The sequence below is a fragment of the Carya illinoinensis genome, chromosome 15, assembly GCF_018687715.1.
Source record: "Carya illinoinensis cultivar Pawnee chromosome 15, C.illinoinensisPawnee_v1, whole genome shotgun sequence".
NCBI classification, from domain to species: domain Eukaryota; kingdom Viridiplantae; phylum Streptophyta; class Magnoliopsida; order Fagales; family Juglandaceae; genus Carya; species Carya illinoinensis.
Genome location: NC_056766.1, coordinates 722,908 through 738,870, shown reverse-complemented (window position 1 = coordinate 738,870; position 15,963 = coordinate 722,908). Strand labels below are relative to the sequence as shown.

Sequence of the window (15,963 nt, the reverse complement as noted above, 5' to 3'; positions counted from 1 at the left end):
TTTATAAACTTTGGTGACTTTGATAGGTGGCCGACCTGCTTGAATAATTGCCCATAAAAGAAAGTAAAGGAAGCCTATCACCTATATGAACCACGAAGACAATACGGTCACCATACAGAAATTAAGCATCCTACAGCAGCATTAATTAAAAAAACTGGCAAACAAGTGAACATTGGCTAGGAGTTGTGTACAAATAGTGTTTAATCAACAGATATTAATGCTACTACCAGCTAGGTTAAGCGAGCCCAGATTCTTGTCTTGGCAACCTCATCACAATTTCCTCCGCCAAGCACAATCTTATGTTTTTTTTGAGTGATGTGTTGGAATAACATCAGTTCTTAACAAAGAAACAAAAGATAATTTCAGAAATTTGCTTTCAACCACAGCCTAATAAACCTTTCACCGCATCGGAATAGATCAGTCACAACCACTGAAACAAATTATAACAATTCAAGACCAGAACAGAATCCTTCTATTACTAATCGATTCTCAACCGTGTAACGCTTGCGAGAGCTTATAATCAGGAGGTTCTAAATCACAGCAAGTAACTAAGCAAACTGCTTAGGGACCTATAAGGATAAGCCCACAACAGAAAGGTATATAGATTCTTTTGCTCTGAGAAGAAGAAAGGATGAAAAATCTCCTGCAAGAGAATTAACACCATATGAGACCAATTCCACTCCGACTATATGGGTAACATAGAAACAAAGGACCACTCTGATTATATGGATAACAGTAGCACAAAGTATGTTAACAAACGTCTCTTGAAAATTTCATCACTCCAATCTACTTACAATGAAACGGATAAACCCCAAATAACCCAATTTTACATCAAAAATTTACTACAAAGGGCAGATGTGGGTAACTTACCAAGACAAAGGAACAAAAGATGAAGGCCAATATGGTCGGTTTCACTCATATATACTTTGTCCTCACCAAGTTCCTAAAACAACAAAACATAAAGGAAATACATACTACTACAATCTCATATAAAAGATTATGAAAACAAACTGCAATATGAATACTGTAGCAGCAGCCAATCCACGAATATAAACTAAATGGAAACAATCCTATTACACAAACATTTGCATGATTCCTGTTTTGACATCAAAGCAGATACTGTAGAGAAAGTCCCAAATGAAATTATTTCAAATAACAAACAATGACACGAAACATGTTAAGAACAGAGAAAAAGAGAGAGAGAGTAAAACAGAGCACTCCAATGAAATCTGAAATACAACCTTCAAGGAAGATAATATCGGATTCTCCAATAAATTTCCAACTAGTCAGTTAAATAGCTAAAGAACTGAAAAGAATAGTGGATCTCTATTTCAGATGAACATTCAAAGAAAACAACAATCCGGTGCTTAAGTTGATGGGTTTGAAAGAATTCTGATGCCACAGAATAGAAGACACAAATGGAAGAGACATAGTAGTTGCGAAAAATCCATCGAATAAAATCGGGGAAGATGCCATACTCAGATTATAATAATCAAAATTTTGATAATAGCAGAGAATATGCAAAGGGACAATGAGACCAGAGATTTTGTTTAGATATTAAGATGTTAATACGTTTCTCCCCCGCAAGATATAATATAAAAACTTTGCGAAATAATTGATTTCCTTTGGCTTACAAAAAGCATAAACACAGCAGTGCTAATACCCATATACAGTACATGACGACTATAAATAAATATGCAACCTTTTTTAATCCAACTGTTCTGTTTTCTTGACAAAATCACCAACCATCCAACCAAAAGAACAAACATTATCGTAAACATGACATGCCTTCTACATTCAAGTGGAAATCCCATCAAACAGGCATCTACTTCTAGCATCCGTTGGGTGAGAACCCAATCAGGGAATTAGCGAGGTCGAAGCTGACACGAGTCCCTTGCTGTTGCACATTCCCGATTATCGACAACGACGATGGAGTGGAAGCGAATGCCAGACAAAACGTTCCGTTCGAGTCAACTGGTATGAGGTAATTCTTTGCCGGTAACGGTAACTCTTTCCCGTCTGGGAAATGAAATGTCACTGTTGGGACCACCACGCTGGTCCTCGAAGACAGGTTGTAGCACGTGTCGAACAGCGCCACGCCTTCGGCGGACGGCAAGTTCCGTGTTCGCTTGACGAAGGCATCGCGGACCGAGATGTAAGCGTCGGTCTGGAGCCGAGTCACGGCCGTGCCCGAGTCGATGATGATTCCACTGTTTCCGCTGTCGTCGATCTGAAAGATGGACTCGGGAATCGAGAGCAGCTCGCCTCCTACACTGATTCCAGTCATGCCGAGATAGTAGAACGTATCGAGTTGGGGGTTACGACGCAAAGGCGCCGTAATGGCGTTACGAGGGAGAGTTGAGTGGAACTCGAGGGTCGAGGCTGAGTCGGAGTCGCGGTCCACAAGGCAGTACGAGAAGGAAGAGGCATTGAGCTGAGACGGGAAGGAGAGCGAGCCACCCCCGAGTCCGAGTAAGCCTGCCGCGCCGATGAACAGGCCTTCATTATTGTGGCCGCAGCCGATGGCTACGTTGTTTACCGAAGCCGAGCCGAGCGTGATGGTCTCTGTGACGAAATCACCGACGGTATACGAGCCGTCGCCGTAGGACACCTCGTAGAGACACGTACCGTTGCGGCACTCGGACACCTCGAGGGACTTGCATTGCCGGGTCTCGCACGAGAGCGGCGAGTACGAAGACGAAGCAGCCGGCTCGAAGATCGGGTCGGCTTGCTGGTAGCAGTCAGCACAGGGAGCACACTGTTGCCAGCTGACATCACTGCCCGTGTCGAGCACCATGTACACCGGACTCGGAGGCTCACCGATTCCGACTCGAGAGAAGTACTCACCGCTTCCCTGACTCGTCCCCGACACAACCGGACCTTTCATGAGCTCGGTTTCAAAGCCCCGACCATCGCTCGTATCCAGCGGTTCGAGATCTGATGGGACGATACCTGTGAGTGCCAGATCTAACCGGGTCGTCAAAGATCTGACTCGGGCAGAATCGCGCTCGAGTCGTGCCAAAGTCAGGGACTTGTACTCCCTGTGTGAAGGTTTCTGAAGAGAAACTCTCGAATGTAGCTGAAGAGTGAACGGAGACTTGGCTGAGAAGCTCCGCTTTTGTTGGTCGAATGTTGTTGTCGCGAGAACGGTCTTGGTGTTTTGTATCAAAGCCGCGACGTCCAGGATGGTAGTTTGAGGACTCTGAGACAAGCTTCGAGAGTGACCAAAGCCGATCAAAGTGCAGAAGAAGGCGACTACTGCGAAGACAATGTAAACGAGCTGAAACCTCATTTTGGGTTGGCCACTGATGAACAGAAGTGGAGGAGTGAAGTGAGGGAGCGTACGACAAGTGCTCGAGAGCTGCGGGGCATTTATTTGCAGCGATTCACGTAAAGAAGGTTGGGAGAAACAAAAGCAACGGGGGATCGATGGGTGTGGGAGAGAAGATTTGAATGCCCATTGCTCACACTCTTGCCCGAGGCCAGTTGGTGGGGCTTAAAAGACGTTTTGGATATGATGTTGGATCTTTAATTAGATTTTAAAAGCATGGAGTTTGGGGGGCCGTACATCGATCATATGGTTCACGAGTTTTTTCGAGGTGTCATTACCTTTGCATTTTAGGGAATAATATTAACACCTCCTTTGTTATGCACTTTTTACTCTTATTTTTTCTTGTTTTTATCGATGTGGGGTTGGTTGAGGGTCGCTGCAAAAAACTAGTTTTGCGAAGAGTTTTTACTGTTTAGAAATGTGAGAAACGAGTGGATAATAGAAGATTGATTCTTCATGTGCTAGCTGCTTGCATGCACCGGCTGTTTATACTTTATGCTAGCTAGCTCCTTTTTTACCATAATTCTTGGACGGACGATTGACGAACCTCTTGCTTTAATCCCCTTTAACCACATAATTATCTCAAATTTAGTAAGGCTGCCATAAAGCTAATTTGGTGGGTGACTTTCTTGGGAACATTCCAGGTCAAAAGGGCAAATCTTGTTGGACTCCATGACGATGGGGTACTCTCTCGCTCTCTCTCTCTCTCTCTCTCTCTCTCTCTCAGAGAAGCAATATTGTCCATGGTTTTGGTTTATTTAATACATATGTAATTCCGTGTAATCATGATATGATGCATTCTGTGTCTATATATAATGATTATGCTTGCAAGTTGATGGCACTAAATCAGGAGGTCAAAAGAATACCTTTTTCTTTGGACGTGGGACAACCGGACAGGCAGTAATAATTGGTTTGAGTCCGGACTTGGTTCAACAACTTCAACCGTTCAAGGATGAACACAAAATAGCCCATTCTTTTTTCGAAAGGGGGGGGACCAATATTTTCAAGTCCATCACATGCATGAGAGAAGATTGATGAATATATATGAACATTCGTCCCTTGTCATATATGAACAGATAGTACGACTATGAGTCGGCCACATGCTAAGTAATAATGGGAAATATGTCATGATCATTGTACGTACAGAATATAAAGGGAAAATGTTATGTGCTTGACAATATTGCAATTGGCATGCATGCAGAGGTGCTTCATGAGTTGCAGGAGCTATTGTGGCATTCATGGTGGATTGATTATCGGAGCTGATGATTTTTAAGCTGTACCTAGCTGGAAAACTTTGTTTTCTACCTCTAAACCCGAGTCTAGAAATCATTGATTTGTTTTAATCCTCGCGCGGCCAGTTCTCGGTTGGTTTATGGAAAGTAAATGGCGCCAAGCTGTCGCAGTCACCTCTGCAAACCTTGTTATCTTTTTCCTTTGAGCATTTTGTCCCAAACCATTTGTCTTTACTCTTAGCTATCAGGGACCGAATCCGGATCCGAGGATATAGATAAATAAAACCAAAACCAAATATATATTAATATTCTGTTAAATATTTATGTATCCAGCTTTGAAAAATTAGTAGGTTCCAAACTCTAATTTAAATTATATATAAATTCCTGATTTATGCCATAAGAACTTAGAATCTTCACTGATCAGCTACTATTTCTGGACTCGACTATTCTTGAAAACGACTTGTATTGTTGAGGATAAGATCACTTTTCTTAGAACGGCCTATGATTTTCTTTTCTCCATTTATATATATATATATATTTATATATTTATACACTTCATTTTTTACACATGCATGCAACTATATATATTTGTTAAAACAATCAACACGTACACCAAAACCAAAGCGAGAGTACTTTCGTCTCTTTCTTTATGATCTTTGACTTCATGCATGCAAAAGCAAGCTGCTAGCGATCGAATAGACAAATATCATGGATTCTGGAACAAGACCTAGCTAGCTGTAGATTTTGTCATTTTGATTCGGTTTTCTTTGGTTTGATCCGGGCGCATGGCCTACCTTTCTGTCGACAGCGAAATCTGAACCCCCAATTAACGTGCGCACGTACGTTGCGGCCAGTTGAGAACGACGCATGAATGGAACATGCATGCATATATGTGTGGTTGATGCCAAACCTGAAAAAGATGAGAATTAATACTGATCATGATGAGCTTATCATGAATCATGTTCGCATGCAGCTTGCTTGAATAGTTTACTACAGCTGCATGCATGCAGTTGCACGTACGCAATTATTCCTTACCATTTTGGGATGCTGATCTTAATTTATTGCTTCGATTGTATAATATGCATGGGCTAACGTCTACAAATTAAGATCAAACATTTTTTTATTTGAAGTGATCGACAACTCGATGATGATCGAAACTCACCTAAAAGAAAGTACTGATATATATAGCTCATCATGATCGATGATGAAGTTAATCTTCTTATTTGGTTAAGTAGTTGACATGCATGCATGATAATTAAACCACATGTATAAATTAATCCTCCCTTCTTCTAAATTAATGTTGGTATATTATACGAGGAAGTACTCACAATCCATAGTATATGCTCTTGTAGGATTTACAATGTTACATGATTCAAAACAACTTTCTATATATAACACATGCATATCACTACAAGAAAAATAACTTTTTAAGTTATCTAAATTAGATGTGAAAAACATAAAATGATTGCAAAAAACTTTAACAATTTGTATTTTTAGCATCCAATTTAAGTAACGCAGAAAATAATTTTTCTTGAAAGGATGATAGTGTCCTCGTACTTTCTATATATCTAGATCGATCTCAAAATTAAAAAAGATATCTATATGTAATTATTAATTAAAATAGAAGGGTTATTAATTAAAAAGATATCTATAAATTGTATGTAGTGTAGATCATAGGGCTTAGAATAGCATACTTCTTAATTTAAAGTATATAACTTGTTATATCGTAAGGTTAGTTTTTAAAATAAAATTGACATGCATTCTAGATAAAAATCAATTAAATATAGAGTTGATCTAACTCCTCTAATTATTATAATTTTTTTAAATATCAAAACAAAAATAATAATAAAATATTTTATTTTAATAATATTTTATTTAATTTTTAATTCTCATCTTCTCTCCATACACTACACATCAAATCTATTTTTTTATTATTTTTTTCTGTAACAAGTATGTTGTGTATGTATAATAAGTTGAACAGTCTAATTAGTTTAATAATAATAGAATAAAATTAAAATAAAAAATAATATTAAAATATATAAAATAAGTAATGTGAGATAATAAGTAACATTTATTTAATTAATAATATACCATAAACTTATTAGATTACACGTCACACGTCATAGGATGCCAACCAATCAGTGAGTCCCAATAAATACGATAAACTTATTAGATTACACGTCACACGTCAGAGGATGCTAACCAATCAGTGAGTCCCAATAAAGAGTGTGTTTCAATCCACTCTACCTTTGCTTGAAAGCATCTTCGCCGCTTCTTACGGGGATCAAATCTCACGTGCCGTTCCCGCATCCACCGTTTTAACTTAAGACTGTTTTCTTCTTCTTCTTCGGCCAATTCGTAAAATTTCAACCACTCGGCCGAACTGAGTGTGAGAGACAGAGAGAATCGGATCCCTCTCACGAGTCACGCCGCTGCTAAGTGTTTTTGCTCTGTCTCTTTCGTTATTATCTTCTGCTCTTTCTCCGTAATACGGTAATAGAGCAAAGATGAGCTCAGTCCTGCAGGTTCGTTGACTTGTGTTTGATATCGGTTAAACTAATGTAAAACTTTTTGCTATCTTTTCGATTTCTAATATGTTTTTAGCTAATGGGATTCCCTTTTTTTTTTGTTTATTTTCGGTTCAATTAGGGTCTCACCAAGTCGCTTGCCATGACTGTACTCTCCGAGATCGGCGACAGGACGTTTTTCGCTGCCGCGGTTAGAATACGATTCCCATTTCGTTGTTTCTTTGTATATTTTTTTTTCCATCACTTTTTTTTATTCTAGTGGAGAATCAATTTCTCTTTTTGTATTAGTTTCCAAGTGATTCGAGAATGTAATGCTACCGATTTTTTTATTTACTTATCTAATTGAAGAAGTATAAAACAAGCTGGAAAGAGAGATATTTTCGATGAGATGGAGAATTTCTCTATGGAGCTTAGTTCACTTGATTGGTCGGCTGGGCTCAATAGGGTACCCTTCATGTGATGGTGTGAGGATTAATCCTCAATTCATTGACTGCGATTTATATAGAGCTGGCTTAGTCTGGCGTCTTTGTTAGTGAAAAATGAAAATTTAATTTTTCTTCTATTGCTCAACACCTTCACCAGAAAACTACTGTCACTGGCGGTTTTAGCTGCAGAAAAGTTCTACTAGGAGGATATATGTTCTGACTCTGCACCCATTCATATTGCTCATGACTTGGAGAGGCTAATGATGATGCTTTTTTCTGGTGGAGGCCACAAATAAAAGACCAGCATATATTGAAAGATGTTGTATCCAAAAGGATATATGATGTTAAAGCGTCTAAAATTCTGATGCAGAAATTTGTTATTTTGTTGTTTTAGAGACAATCAATTCTGACATTCAAGTTAATACTTGTTAAGTGCCCGTTTCTCTCCAAGGAAAGGACTGTTTAATATAATAGTTAGTATTGTCTCTTTGTACCTAGTTCTTGCGTGCTTGGTTGATTTTCGGACGCTTGTCATGTTGTTATGTAGAACTTTTCTTGAATGTCTTTTGATTAGTAGCTGTGTGAAAACCACAATTTACACTTCATGATTCTTTGACATGGATGATGTTTCTACGTTCTTCTCATTTCCTGACGTTGTGATGGTTGTTTTAAGATCCTTGCAATGCGTCACCCAAGGAGACTTGTCTTGTTCGGTTGCCTCTCATCTTTGATTGTAAGTGAGTATTTTGCATGTCTCACTTTTGTTTTTATGTGGCTTTAGTTCTGATCTTTGATAAGCTTTTTAAAGCCCCATTGAGCTGGAAACATATCTTGTTTTGTAGGTGATGACTGTTCTTTCTGCTCTTGTTGGCTGGGTTGCTCCAAATCTTGTAAGAGTCACACTTTCCTTCTAAAAATAACTTGTCCTCGTAGATTATTTTCTTTATGCTTGAAGGAGCAGTTCCGATCTCTGATAAGTTTTTTTGATACTTGTATAATTGATATGTTTTGGGTCTTATGTTGAATGTCAATCAATATTAGATAATTAGTTAGTTTTGCATATATTATATTTGCTTGGAAATTGTATATTTTGGAAGATAATGAAAGAATATCAGGCATATGGCACTTATAAAAGAAAAAAGAAAAAAGAAAAGAATATCAGGCATATGGTAATAGTCTAAAGCTGAAAACTTTCTTTGCTGATTTTCTCTGTTGTTGTGCATCCAATATTTTTTGCCAGTTCGGAAAAATACTAGTGAGCTTGATTTTTCTTGAGTTAAGCGAGTTTCCATAGAATTTCTTCCTATTGGACATGTCTTGTTCACAATTAATAAGGGTCATACGTAACAGTAGTCCGCTGCTCATAGGGTAAATGTATTTCAGGCATTGGGTTTATCTTTCTAAACCTTGTCAAAAATACTAAAGGAAATAGGTGTGTAAAATTGGCTGAAACCTTGGCAAGCATCATCAACACCTCTTCATGCTCAAGGTTCTTTTTGGTGATTATGCGATAATACTAGCATAATTAACAAGCTGGCCAAAATGGTGTTGCTGATAAACAGCCCAACAGTTCTGCAGTTGTTACTGAAAACATAAGGTGGCATTAGGTTACTTTTCTCCATGACTCCTTTAGGCCAATAATGTTCTGATATACGCGAACCACAGTACTTGATGTTAGATAGTGCAACCTCAAAGATTGTTTTCACAACAATCAGTGTTGTTATATGCCATGGTGGAGTCCGAATATCATATATATACTAGTATATTGTTACAACTGATAAGGAAAGATTTACAGAGAAGGAAATAATTACAGAAGATTACAAGCCTACAATCAAGGGTCAATTATAACAAGTAAATGAGGATTAGCTAAGAATCTGGAGGAGATTCTGAGGAATCCTTAACAATCATACTGGTGAAGTTTTGACTCTTTGTTTGTATTTGTCTAACATTTGAGGTAGAAAAGAGATTTACATTCAGTTGTCTTTAAATCTTTGTTGGTCTTGTTGAATATATTGATGAGGACCTGTTTAATCACATGCTTTGCAGCTTCTAATCAAGTGCATGTATCTTCTAAAGCAATGTGAAACAGATCTTCATCCTTGTGTAACTTTTGTGTTCTGAATACAAAAGCTTTCTGATCGTAAAACATGCAGATCTCTCGTAAATGGGCTCATCACATCACAACCTTGTTGTTCTTTGGGTTTGGGCTGTGGTCTTTATGGGATGGATTTACCGAGGAAGGGTAATGATTTATTTCTTTCACTTGTCTGCTGCTTTTCTCATGAAAATGAGTTCTCATCTCAAATATATTTGTACTGCAGTCTAATCCTGGTTCACCCGCTAATTTTTAAATGTATTTTTTTCCAATTGAAAACAGGGAGGCTGAAGAGTTGGCCGAGGTCGAAGCAAAATTGGTGGGTTTTATTCTTTTAATTAATCTCTAATATTTAACTCAAGGCCTCTTTTGACATTACCATTATGGTTAGGGTGCTGATTGGAAGGCTGACACAGAGGCCACGAATAAGAATAATAAGGTATGGCTTATTACAATCTTTTATATTTCAATGGCCTAAAACGATTTCCCCTCTCTTGCTTTCTCCATGTTTTCATTTTAGTGACTGTTGCCATTGCCATCTGTTATTTCACTAAAAAACGGAAACAGTCTATTGGAAGTGTTCACGAGATAGATTCTGTACTCTTTACATGTGTGTTTAGACTTGTGACATCTTTAATTTTGACATGATGGACACCGACTAGAGCATTATGCATTAGATGCGTTTTGAACTTATAAGTGAGCAGATACATCATGAGTCATGTTTGGATAATTTATAAGCATTTTTTCTTCTTTCCTTACAGGACGATGATGATTTGAAAAAGTTGAAACGACCATTTCTCTCACAATTCTTTTCTCCAATCTTTTTGAAGGTTATACTCCTATGGCTTATTATAATAAAAACAAAGCAGGGATGACAAACGCCTAACCAGTTTCATCATGTTCATACTGCAGGCATTTTCTATTACCTTTTTCGGTGAATGGGGCGACAAGAGCCAGGTAAGCATTAGCTAGGAAATGCATCTTGTGTGTCTTCATGATTCATCGTTACTTTGTTAACTATATGGTAGCAACTGTCTTTTCAGATAGCCACAATTGGTCTGGCTGCAGATGAGAATCCATTTGGAGTTGTTCTTGGCGGAATTATGTAAGTTTCTAAACTCTTTCAAATTATTTGACATAGTGCCATACATATACTTGTTTTTGTGCATATGTGCTTGTGTGTGCATGCACTCCAGTGTTCAGACTTTAAGGCGTGCATGTATGTGTGACAGCAAGTCAGACACTTAAATCTGTGTATTTATTTGTAATAAGTCTAAGTGATGGTGTTTCCTTCTCTCAGAGGGCAAGCATTGTGCACAACTGCAGCTGTCCTTGGTGGAAAGAGCTTGGCATCTCAAATATCTGAGAAAATAGTAATCCTGGAACTTCAATCTACTTTTCTTTTCATATTGTAGACAAGGTTGTGGGAGGCAGGTTGTAACATCCCAATAATATGCAAATATGTTTTTTCTGCAGGTTGCACTCTCAGGTGGTGTTCTTTTCATTGTTTTTGGGATTCAATCCTTCATGTCAACCGTTGACTCATGATGCGGATGGTCTTGCTAATGGTTAGTAATATCCTTAATGCATTATGTAACACATTTCTAACAGGAAAGTATATAGAGTGGCGTGGTGGGAGAACATTTCCCTTCCTAGCTTAGTAATATCTTTAATGCATTACCAACTTCATAACTAAGATCATTATAAAGACTTATGTTTCTTATACTAGGAGAATCCGTGTTCATTGTTATTGGTGTTGCAGGCAACTAGATATGGTGGAAGAAAGTGGCATCATGTGGTGGACTTCAGTCCCTGATTTGATTTTTTTTTTTTCATGGATATTTATTATATGTTGGTTAGAACCAGTACATGGATATTTAATTTTCATGGTTTTGTTAGGAATTGTGGATTTGTAGTAGGTAGTCATATTATGCCAATTTTTTTCCCTGCACAACGGGGAAGGGGAGTTGAATCCGGCTCTCAACGGTGAGAACTGGACGACAAAGATTCATACAAAATGAGGCACTGATGACTGAACTACTGACTTAACTGGATGCAGCAGGAGATATATGAGAACATTTGAATGTGTACATGTACTTTGAATGTATATCCAAAGTACATTCAAACTGAAAAGGATCAGCAATTGTGACATGGCTCTCTAATGACGAACAATTATAAATCTTTGGTAAGAATTTCTTCAGTATTTTTTGAGTTTCAGTCAAAAGTGAAGGCACTTTCCTTCCTTCAATAACATTTGTGATATGTGATTTCTGAATCCGAGCACTTTCAGATGAATGGACACACCCATATGTCTTTGTGTACGTTGGCCTCACCAAAAGTTATGGCCAATTCTTTTGCACGCAAAAGGTATAGATTATCTTGTATGGGTTTTCTATTTTTATAACTAATTAAATTCTTCACTTCCAATTAACCGACCATTTCTTGAAGCTTTAATATTCAAACAAAAGAAATTTAATTAAAAATTCATATGTGACAGACCTAAGCTTTTCTAGTAGTATCTATCTTTAGGCAATGAAAGCCATCGATGAATGAGTCATGAGCTTGCTAGGAAGTAGGATCTGCAATTTGATAACAATGAATCAATTTTTGATATTATCCTCAGCGACTTTTTTATGGATCACATCACTTTCCACAACCACTCCCACTGTTTTTTTCTTGAAGACTCACTCTCAAAGTTAGATGGTAGGGATCGATTGCAATTAAAGATTTAAAAGTATGCGTTCATCTCAAACTTTGTCTTAATAATTGTTTAAGTTACTTTGGGTGGCTGTCTTTTTTGAGTATCTGCAAAAGCTTGGTGTCATATCTTTCTTCCTTCTAATGCTTAAAATGCGTTTAACCATTACTGTATAGTTTACTTTAACAGCATGGAAATTGATGAGACAAAGTAATGTTCTATACCTACCAAAAACTAGCCTTTTTTAAAGTCGAGTGAACTCCTATTTGTCTTTGCGCCTGTCATTTCAAACAACTGAATTACATGAAAAAAGAAAAGAAATGATAAGAGTCTTAGTATTATGGAGAAACGAACAGACGCAGAACATTGGAGCTAGCACTCCATTAAAGATATATGTTTATATATTCTCTTCAGTACTACAAAGACATAGAGAAGGTAATGAGATGAGAACAACTATTGCATGCAGTTAACTCGATTACATTTTCCTGGACCTTCCAGTAACATAAATCACCATAATTTATGTGTAGAAACTATATGTGGAGGCATCAGTAATAATATTCCGGAAGCCGCCAATTGTAGATGCCAGCATAATGAAAACTCCAACGTATATGCAACTCTGAAAATGCAGAAACCACTGGTATCAGTGAATAAGTTTTGACTAATCACCAGATGTAAAAAATGGGATAATATTTGTGAGATGATGATTTTACCCAGTTGATGAACCATTTGGTACTGAATCTTTTTGGTTTCTTGATCACTAGCCACATAATACTCGGGAGCTGTAACATTAATGCTCAATATTAATTAGTTCTTTCAGTAATGCAGTGTGTAATTTATAAACAAAAGAAACAAGATTAAGGTAGAAACTTACAAAATATGAAGTGGGGGCGAACCCGAATCCACCAAAGAAACCAAGAAGATCCCCAAAGAAAGGGAAAGTGACTCCAACGAATAATGTAAATGCTGCAATATGTTAAGAACATAGTGGTTTCAATTAGAAGAGTGTCACAAAATTCACCTCTCTCTCTCTCTCTCTCTCTCTGGTTCTGCTGTTGGAGATCACAATAGGAACCTCACCTACATAAGCAGATCGAGCGACGAGTCTGAGAGCAAGTCCTGGTGGGAAATTGAACCTTTTCACCATCATCTTCTCGAGCAAATCAAATACGGGCATGGCATAGACCTACAAAGCTTTCTTCATCATATTTTGCTGTAGTCCTCATCTTGTGGGTATTGTATATATACTAATGCATGCGTGTCAGTGTGCTATAGATGCATGTACGTACCTGGTAGCTGCCTATGACATGGACGACCACCATCAGGTTAGCAGAGGCAATGAGCCACGCGGGTTTCTGGAGATTCATCAGCACATTGTCATCAACATCTTGCCCAAATGCCCAGTATCCAACCATAGCCACCGGAAAATAGCATATTGCATTGATAAAATAGGCTCCCATTGCGCCTTTCCACATGGGTATCTTTGAAGGCTTCTCAGGAGTCGATGGAATTGTGGCCTGAATTTCGAGGGCCACCGCATGGCCAGCAAATGCAAAGGTGATTTCACCCAGTGCATTAAACACACGAAACATAGAATCTGCTGAGCTTGTTTTTTTGTATGCGTAGCTCACATTGTCGATCCGTCCTCTTGACAAGCAACCCACCCAGGCAATAGTTGAATAACTGCAATCGGAAACTCTAATTTAATTAGCAAGTTCACGAATTTAACTTGTATGTGTATACGGATATATCATTTTTCAATGTTCCACACGGTTCTGTTTTAGAGTGAATAGCTTTACAAAGTAGCTAAATATTTAATAAAAAAGATAATTAGAAACAGTCACAGCCACACAGTACAGTACCTGCTGAAGTAATAACAACTTCTGCTACCTACATATAGGAATTGTAAAAGGCCCACCTTAACCGAATCTCTTCTCTCACTCCAAAACTATGAGCCAAAAATCTTTACTTCACGTAGCTAGGCATTAGATATTTGTACTTCAAGCTCATATATACTGCATAGGTCAGGGGAGGCATGATCTATCCGTTCATGTGTCCTTAGAGGAGTTATAATCTGGTAGATAAATAAGCTGGACCATCTTACCCACTCATGAAAGACAAGCAACAGGATCTGTTTTTACATACTTGGGGTTGTGTTTCCTTCAATTCCGAGGAATATTTGATCTCATGGAGAGTGAGTGCTCTAGATATTAACTTTAGGCCCTCGCTCTTTTTTACTTTGACACATCAAACCAAATTTAGTCTGATTTGAGCCAGAGTTGGTTTAAAACAGGACAAACTGATTCAGAGTTTCCTTCAATTCCTAACCTATCATCATGTTCTTTCCATTCTCTCGTTTTTCTTCTTTCTGGGGTGTTCCTTTTAGCTTAGAAAAAAAGGTTAAGATTACTTTCCCCTAAGTTGTTAAAAGTCTTCCATGTAACTAAAAGTTTAAGCTGAATGCTTGCCAGAAAAACAATAGCTGAACAAGCATTCATAGATCATAAGTTGGAGTCCAAACTGAAAGGAAAGAATCAAAGAACTTGGTACCTCAGGGACATGATTGCTGCTGCTAGTGAAATACCAGCAACGGAGTTAAAATTTGGAAGCTGAGACAGGAAGAAGTGGATGCCCCCAAAGATCAAAATCCAGTAGGATTGTTTGAGCTGTGTGCAATTGGAGCAGGCCATCTCCATAAACTTCTTTAGGCACTTTCCCCCCGTGACCATATACACTATATCACAGCCAACCTGGACAATAAGTTGCTGCGGAAGCACAATCCATGGCCCCAGTTTTGGCCCAAAGGCATGTCGACCGAGGTCAATGTATCGATCAAAGCGAGTTCCTGGAACACATTCATGGAGTTGTATCATCTGCCACATTGTGTTCAAGGTCATGCACCATGATAACACCAAAACCATCGTCCCTGGACCCCTGAAAAATTAAGATTAAGGAGGTTAACATGCAAATTTTAGTGTGTCCTTTGAGTCTTTGAGTAGAGTTCCAATATGTGCACCATCCTAGGTAGGCCATGGCATATGGCAGGCTGAGTACTCCTGCACCAATCATGGCCGTGACAGTGTGAAAGGTTGAGTACCACCATTTGGCTCGACGAGAGGTGTCCTCCTCTATCCATTTGTTGTCTGAAGCAACTTCCTGCACAGTGTACAAATTAATTCGCAAACAACAGTAGGGAATCTAGCGAAGGAAATAATGGGTATGGATGTAGTAAAAGGTCTCGTGCATACCTTTGGAGAAGTTGACACCATTTCTGCAACCAAGGACTCAGATCCTTTGAATATGGAGTTCCATGATGATCTTCAAGTATATGTAGTGGAATAAAGTGAAAAATGGGGATTTTGCATTGCGTAGCCCCCACCAAAACACCTTTGTATCTATTTTTGTTGCTTCCACTAAGACTTCTGCTTTTAAGGGTATTTTCATATGAAAGAGTAATAATGGCCAATGCAGTGAAAGAATTGTGGGGTTGAAAAAGTGAAACGCTCGATGAATTTTGCTTATTATAGCTACCACTCAACCATTGGAAGATTCATGACGTCAAGTGCTGTGTTGCCAAGCACTGTTACTCCAATTGCCATTGTATCCAGTCATTAATCCTGGCTCTCTACAAGGCAGGAACCAATTATTTGTGAAAAA

The 15,963-nt window shown here is 38.3% G+C and overlaps 3 protein-coding genes across 3 annotated transcripts; 1 reads left to right on the top strand and 2 right to left on the bottom strand.

Moving 5' to 3' along the window:
* Positions 1 to 1,591: 1,591 nt before the first annotated feature.
* On the bottom strand, positions 1,592 to 3,566 carry LOC122297132 (protein ASPARTIC PROTEASE IN GUARD CELL 1). Its single transcript, XM_043107033.1, has one exon. The coding sequence runs from the start codon at positions 3,290 to 3,292 to the stop codon at positions 1,832 to 1,834; it is 1,461 nt and encodes a 486-aa protein (XP_042962967.1). The 5' UTR covers positions 3,293 to 3,566; the 3' UTR covers positions 1,592 to 1,831.
* A 3,257-nt stretch (positions 3,567 to 6,823) lies between these two features.
* On the top strand, positions 6,824 to 11,932 carry LOC122296004 (GDT1-like protein 5). The gene is made up of 13 exons (XM_043105359.1): positions 6,824 to 7,088; positions 7,213 to 7,281; positions 8,190 to 8,249; positions 8,359 to 8,406; positions 9,670 to 9,758; positions 9,894 to 9,930; positions 10,003 to 10,050; positions 10,373 to 10,441; positions 10,524 to 10,568; positions 10,655 to 10,716; positions 10,912 to 10,984; positions 11,088 to 11,179; positions 11,374 to 11,932. The coding sequence occupies exons 1-12, from the start codon at positions 7,071 to 7,073 to the stop codon at positions 11,157 to 11,159; spliced, it is 690 nt and encodes a 229-aa protein (XP_042961293.1). The 5' UTR covers positions 6,824 to 7,070; the 3' UTR covers positions 11,160 to 11,179; positions 11,374 to 11,932.
* Positions 11,933 to 12,664: 732 nt separating this feature from the next.
* Positions 12,665 to 15,713, bottom strand: LOC122296002 (lysine histidine transporter-like 6). The gene is made up of 8 exons (XM_043105357.1): positions 15,555 to 15,713; positions 15,323 to 15,462; positions 14,857 to 15,240; positions 13,596 to 13,989; positions 13,387 to 13,492; positions 13,181 to 13,272; positions 13,020 to 13,088; positions 12,665 to 12,925 (listed from the first exon to the last, which is right to left on the bottom strand). The coding sequence occupies exons 1-8, from the start codon at positions 15,573 to 15,575 to the stop codon at positions 12,827 to 12,829; spliced, it is 1,305 nt and encodes a 434-aa protein (XP_042961291.1). The 5' UTR covers positions 15,576 to 15,713; the 3' UTR covers positions 12,665 to 12,826.
* Positions 15,714 to 15,963: the final 250 nt, after the last annotated feature.

Bases quoted from the DNA above. Each gene is read 5' to 3' on its own strand.
- LOC122297132 (XM_043107033.1), bottom strand. From the start codon at position 3,292: ATGAGGTTTCAGCTCGTTTACATTGTCTTCGCAGTAGTCGCCTTCTTC.
- LOC122296004 (XM_043105359.1), top strand. The intron at 8,250-8,358 runs GTAAGTGAGTAT...CTTGTTTTGTAG, and splicing joins GTTGCCTCTCATCTTTGATT to GTGATGACTGTTCTTTCTGC. The intron at 9,759-9,893 runs GTAATGATTTAT...AATTGAAAACAG, and splicing joins GATGGATTTACCGAGGAAGG to GGAGGCTGAAGAGTTGGCCG.
- LOC122296002 (XM_043105357.1), bottom strand. From the start codon at position 15,575: ATGGTGTCAACTTCTCCAAAG. The intron at 13,493-13,595 runs GTACGTACATGC...AAAGCTTTGTAG, and splicing joins ATGTCATAGGCAGCTACCAG to GTCTATGCCATGCCCGTATT. The intron at 12,926-13,019 runs GTAAAATCATCA...CTGCATTTTCAG, and splicing joins CCAAATGGTTCATCAACTGG to AGTTGCATATACGTTGGAGT.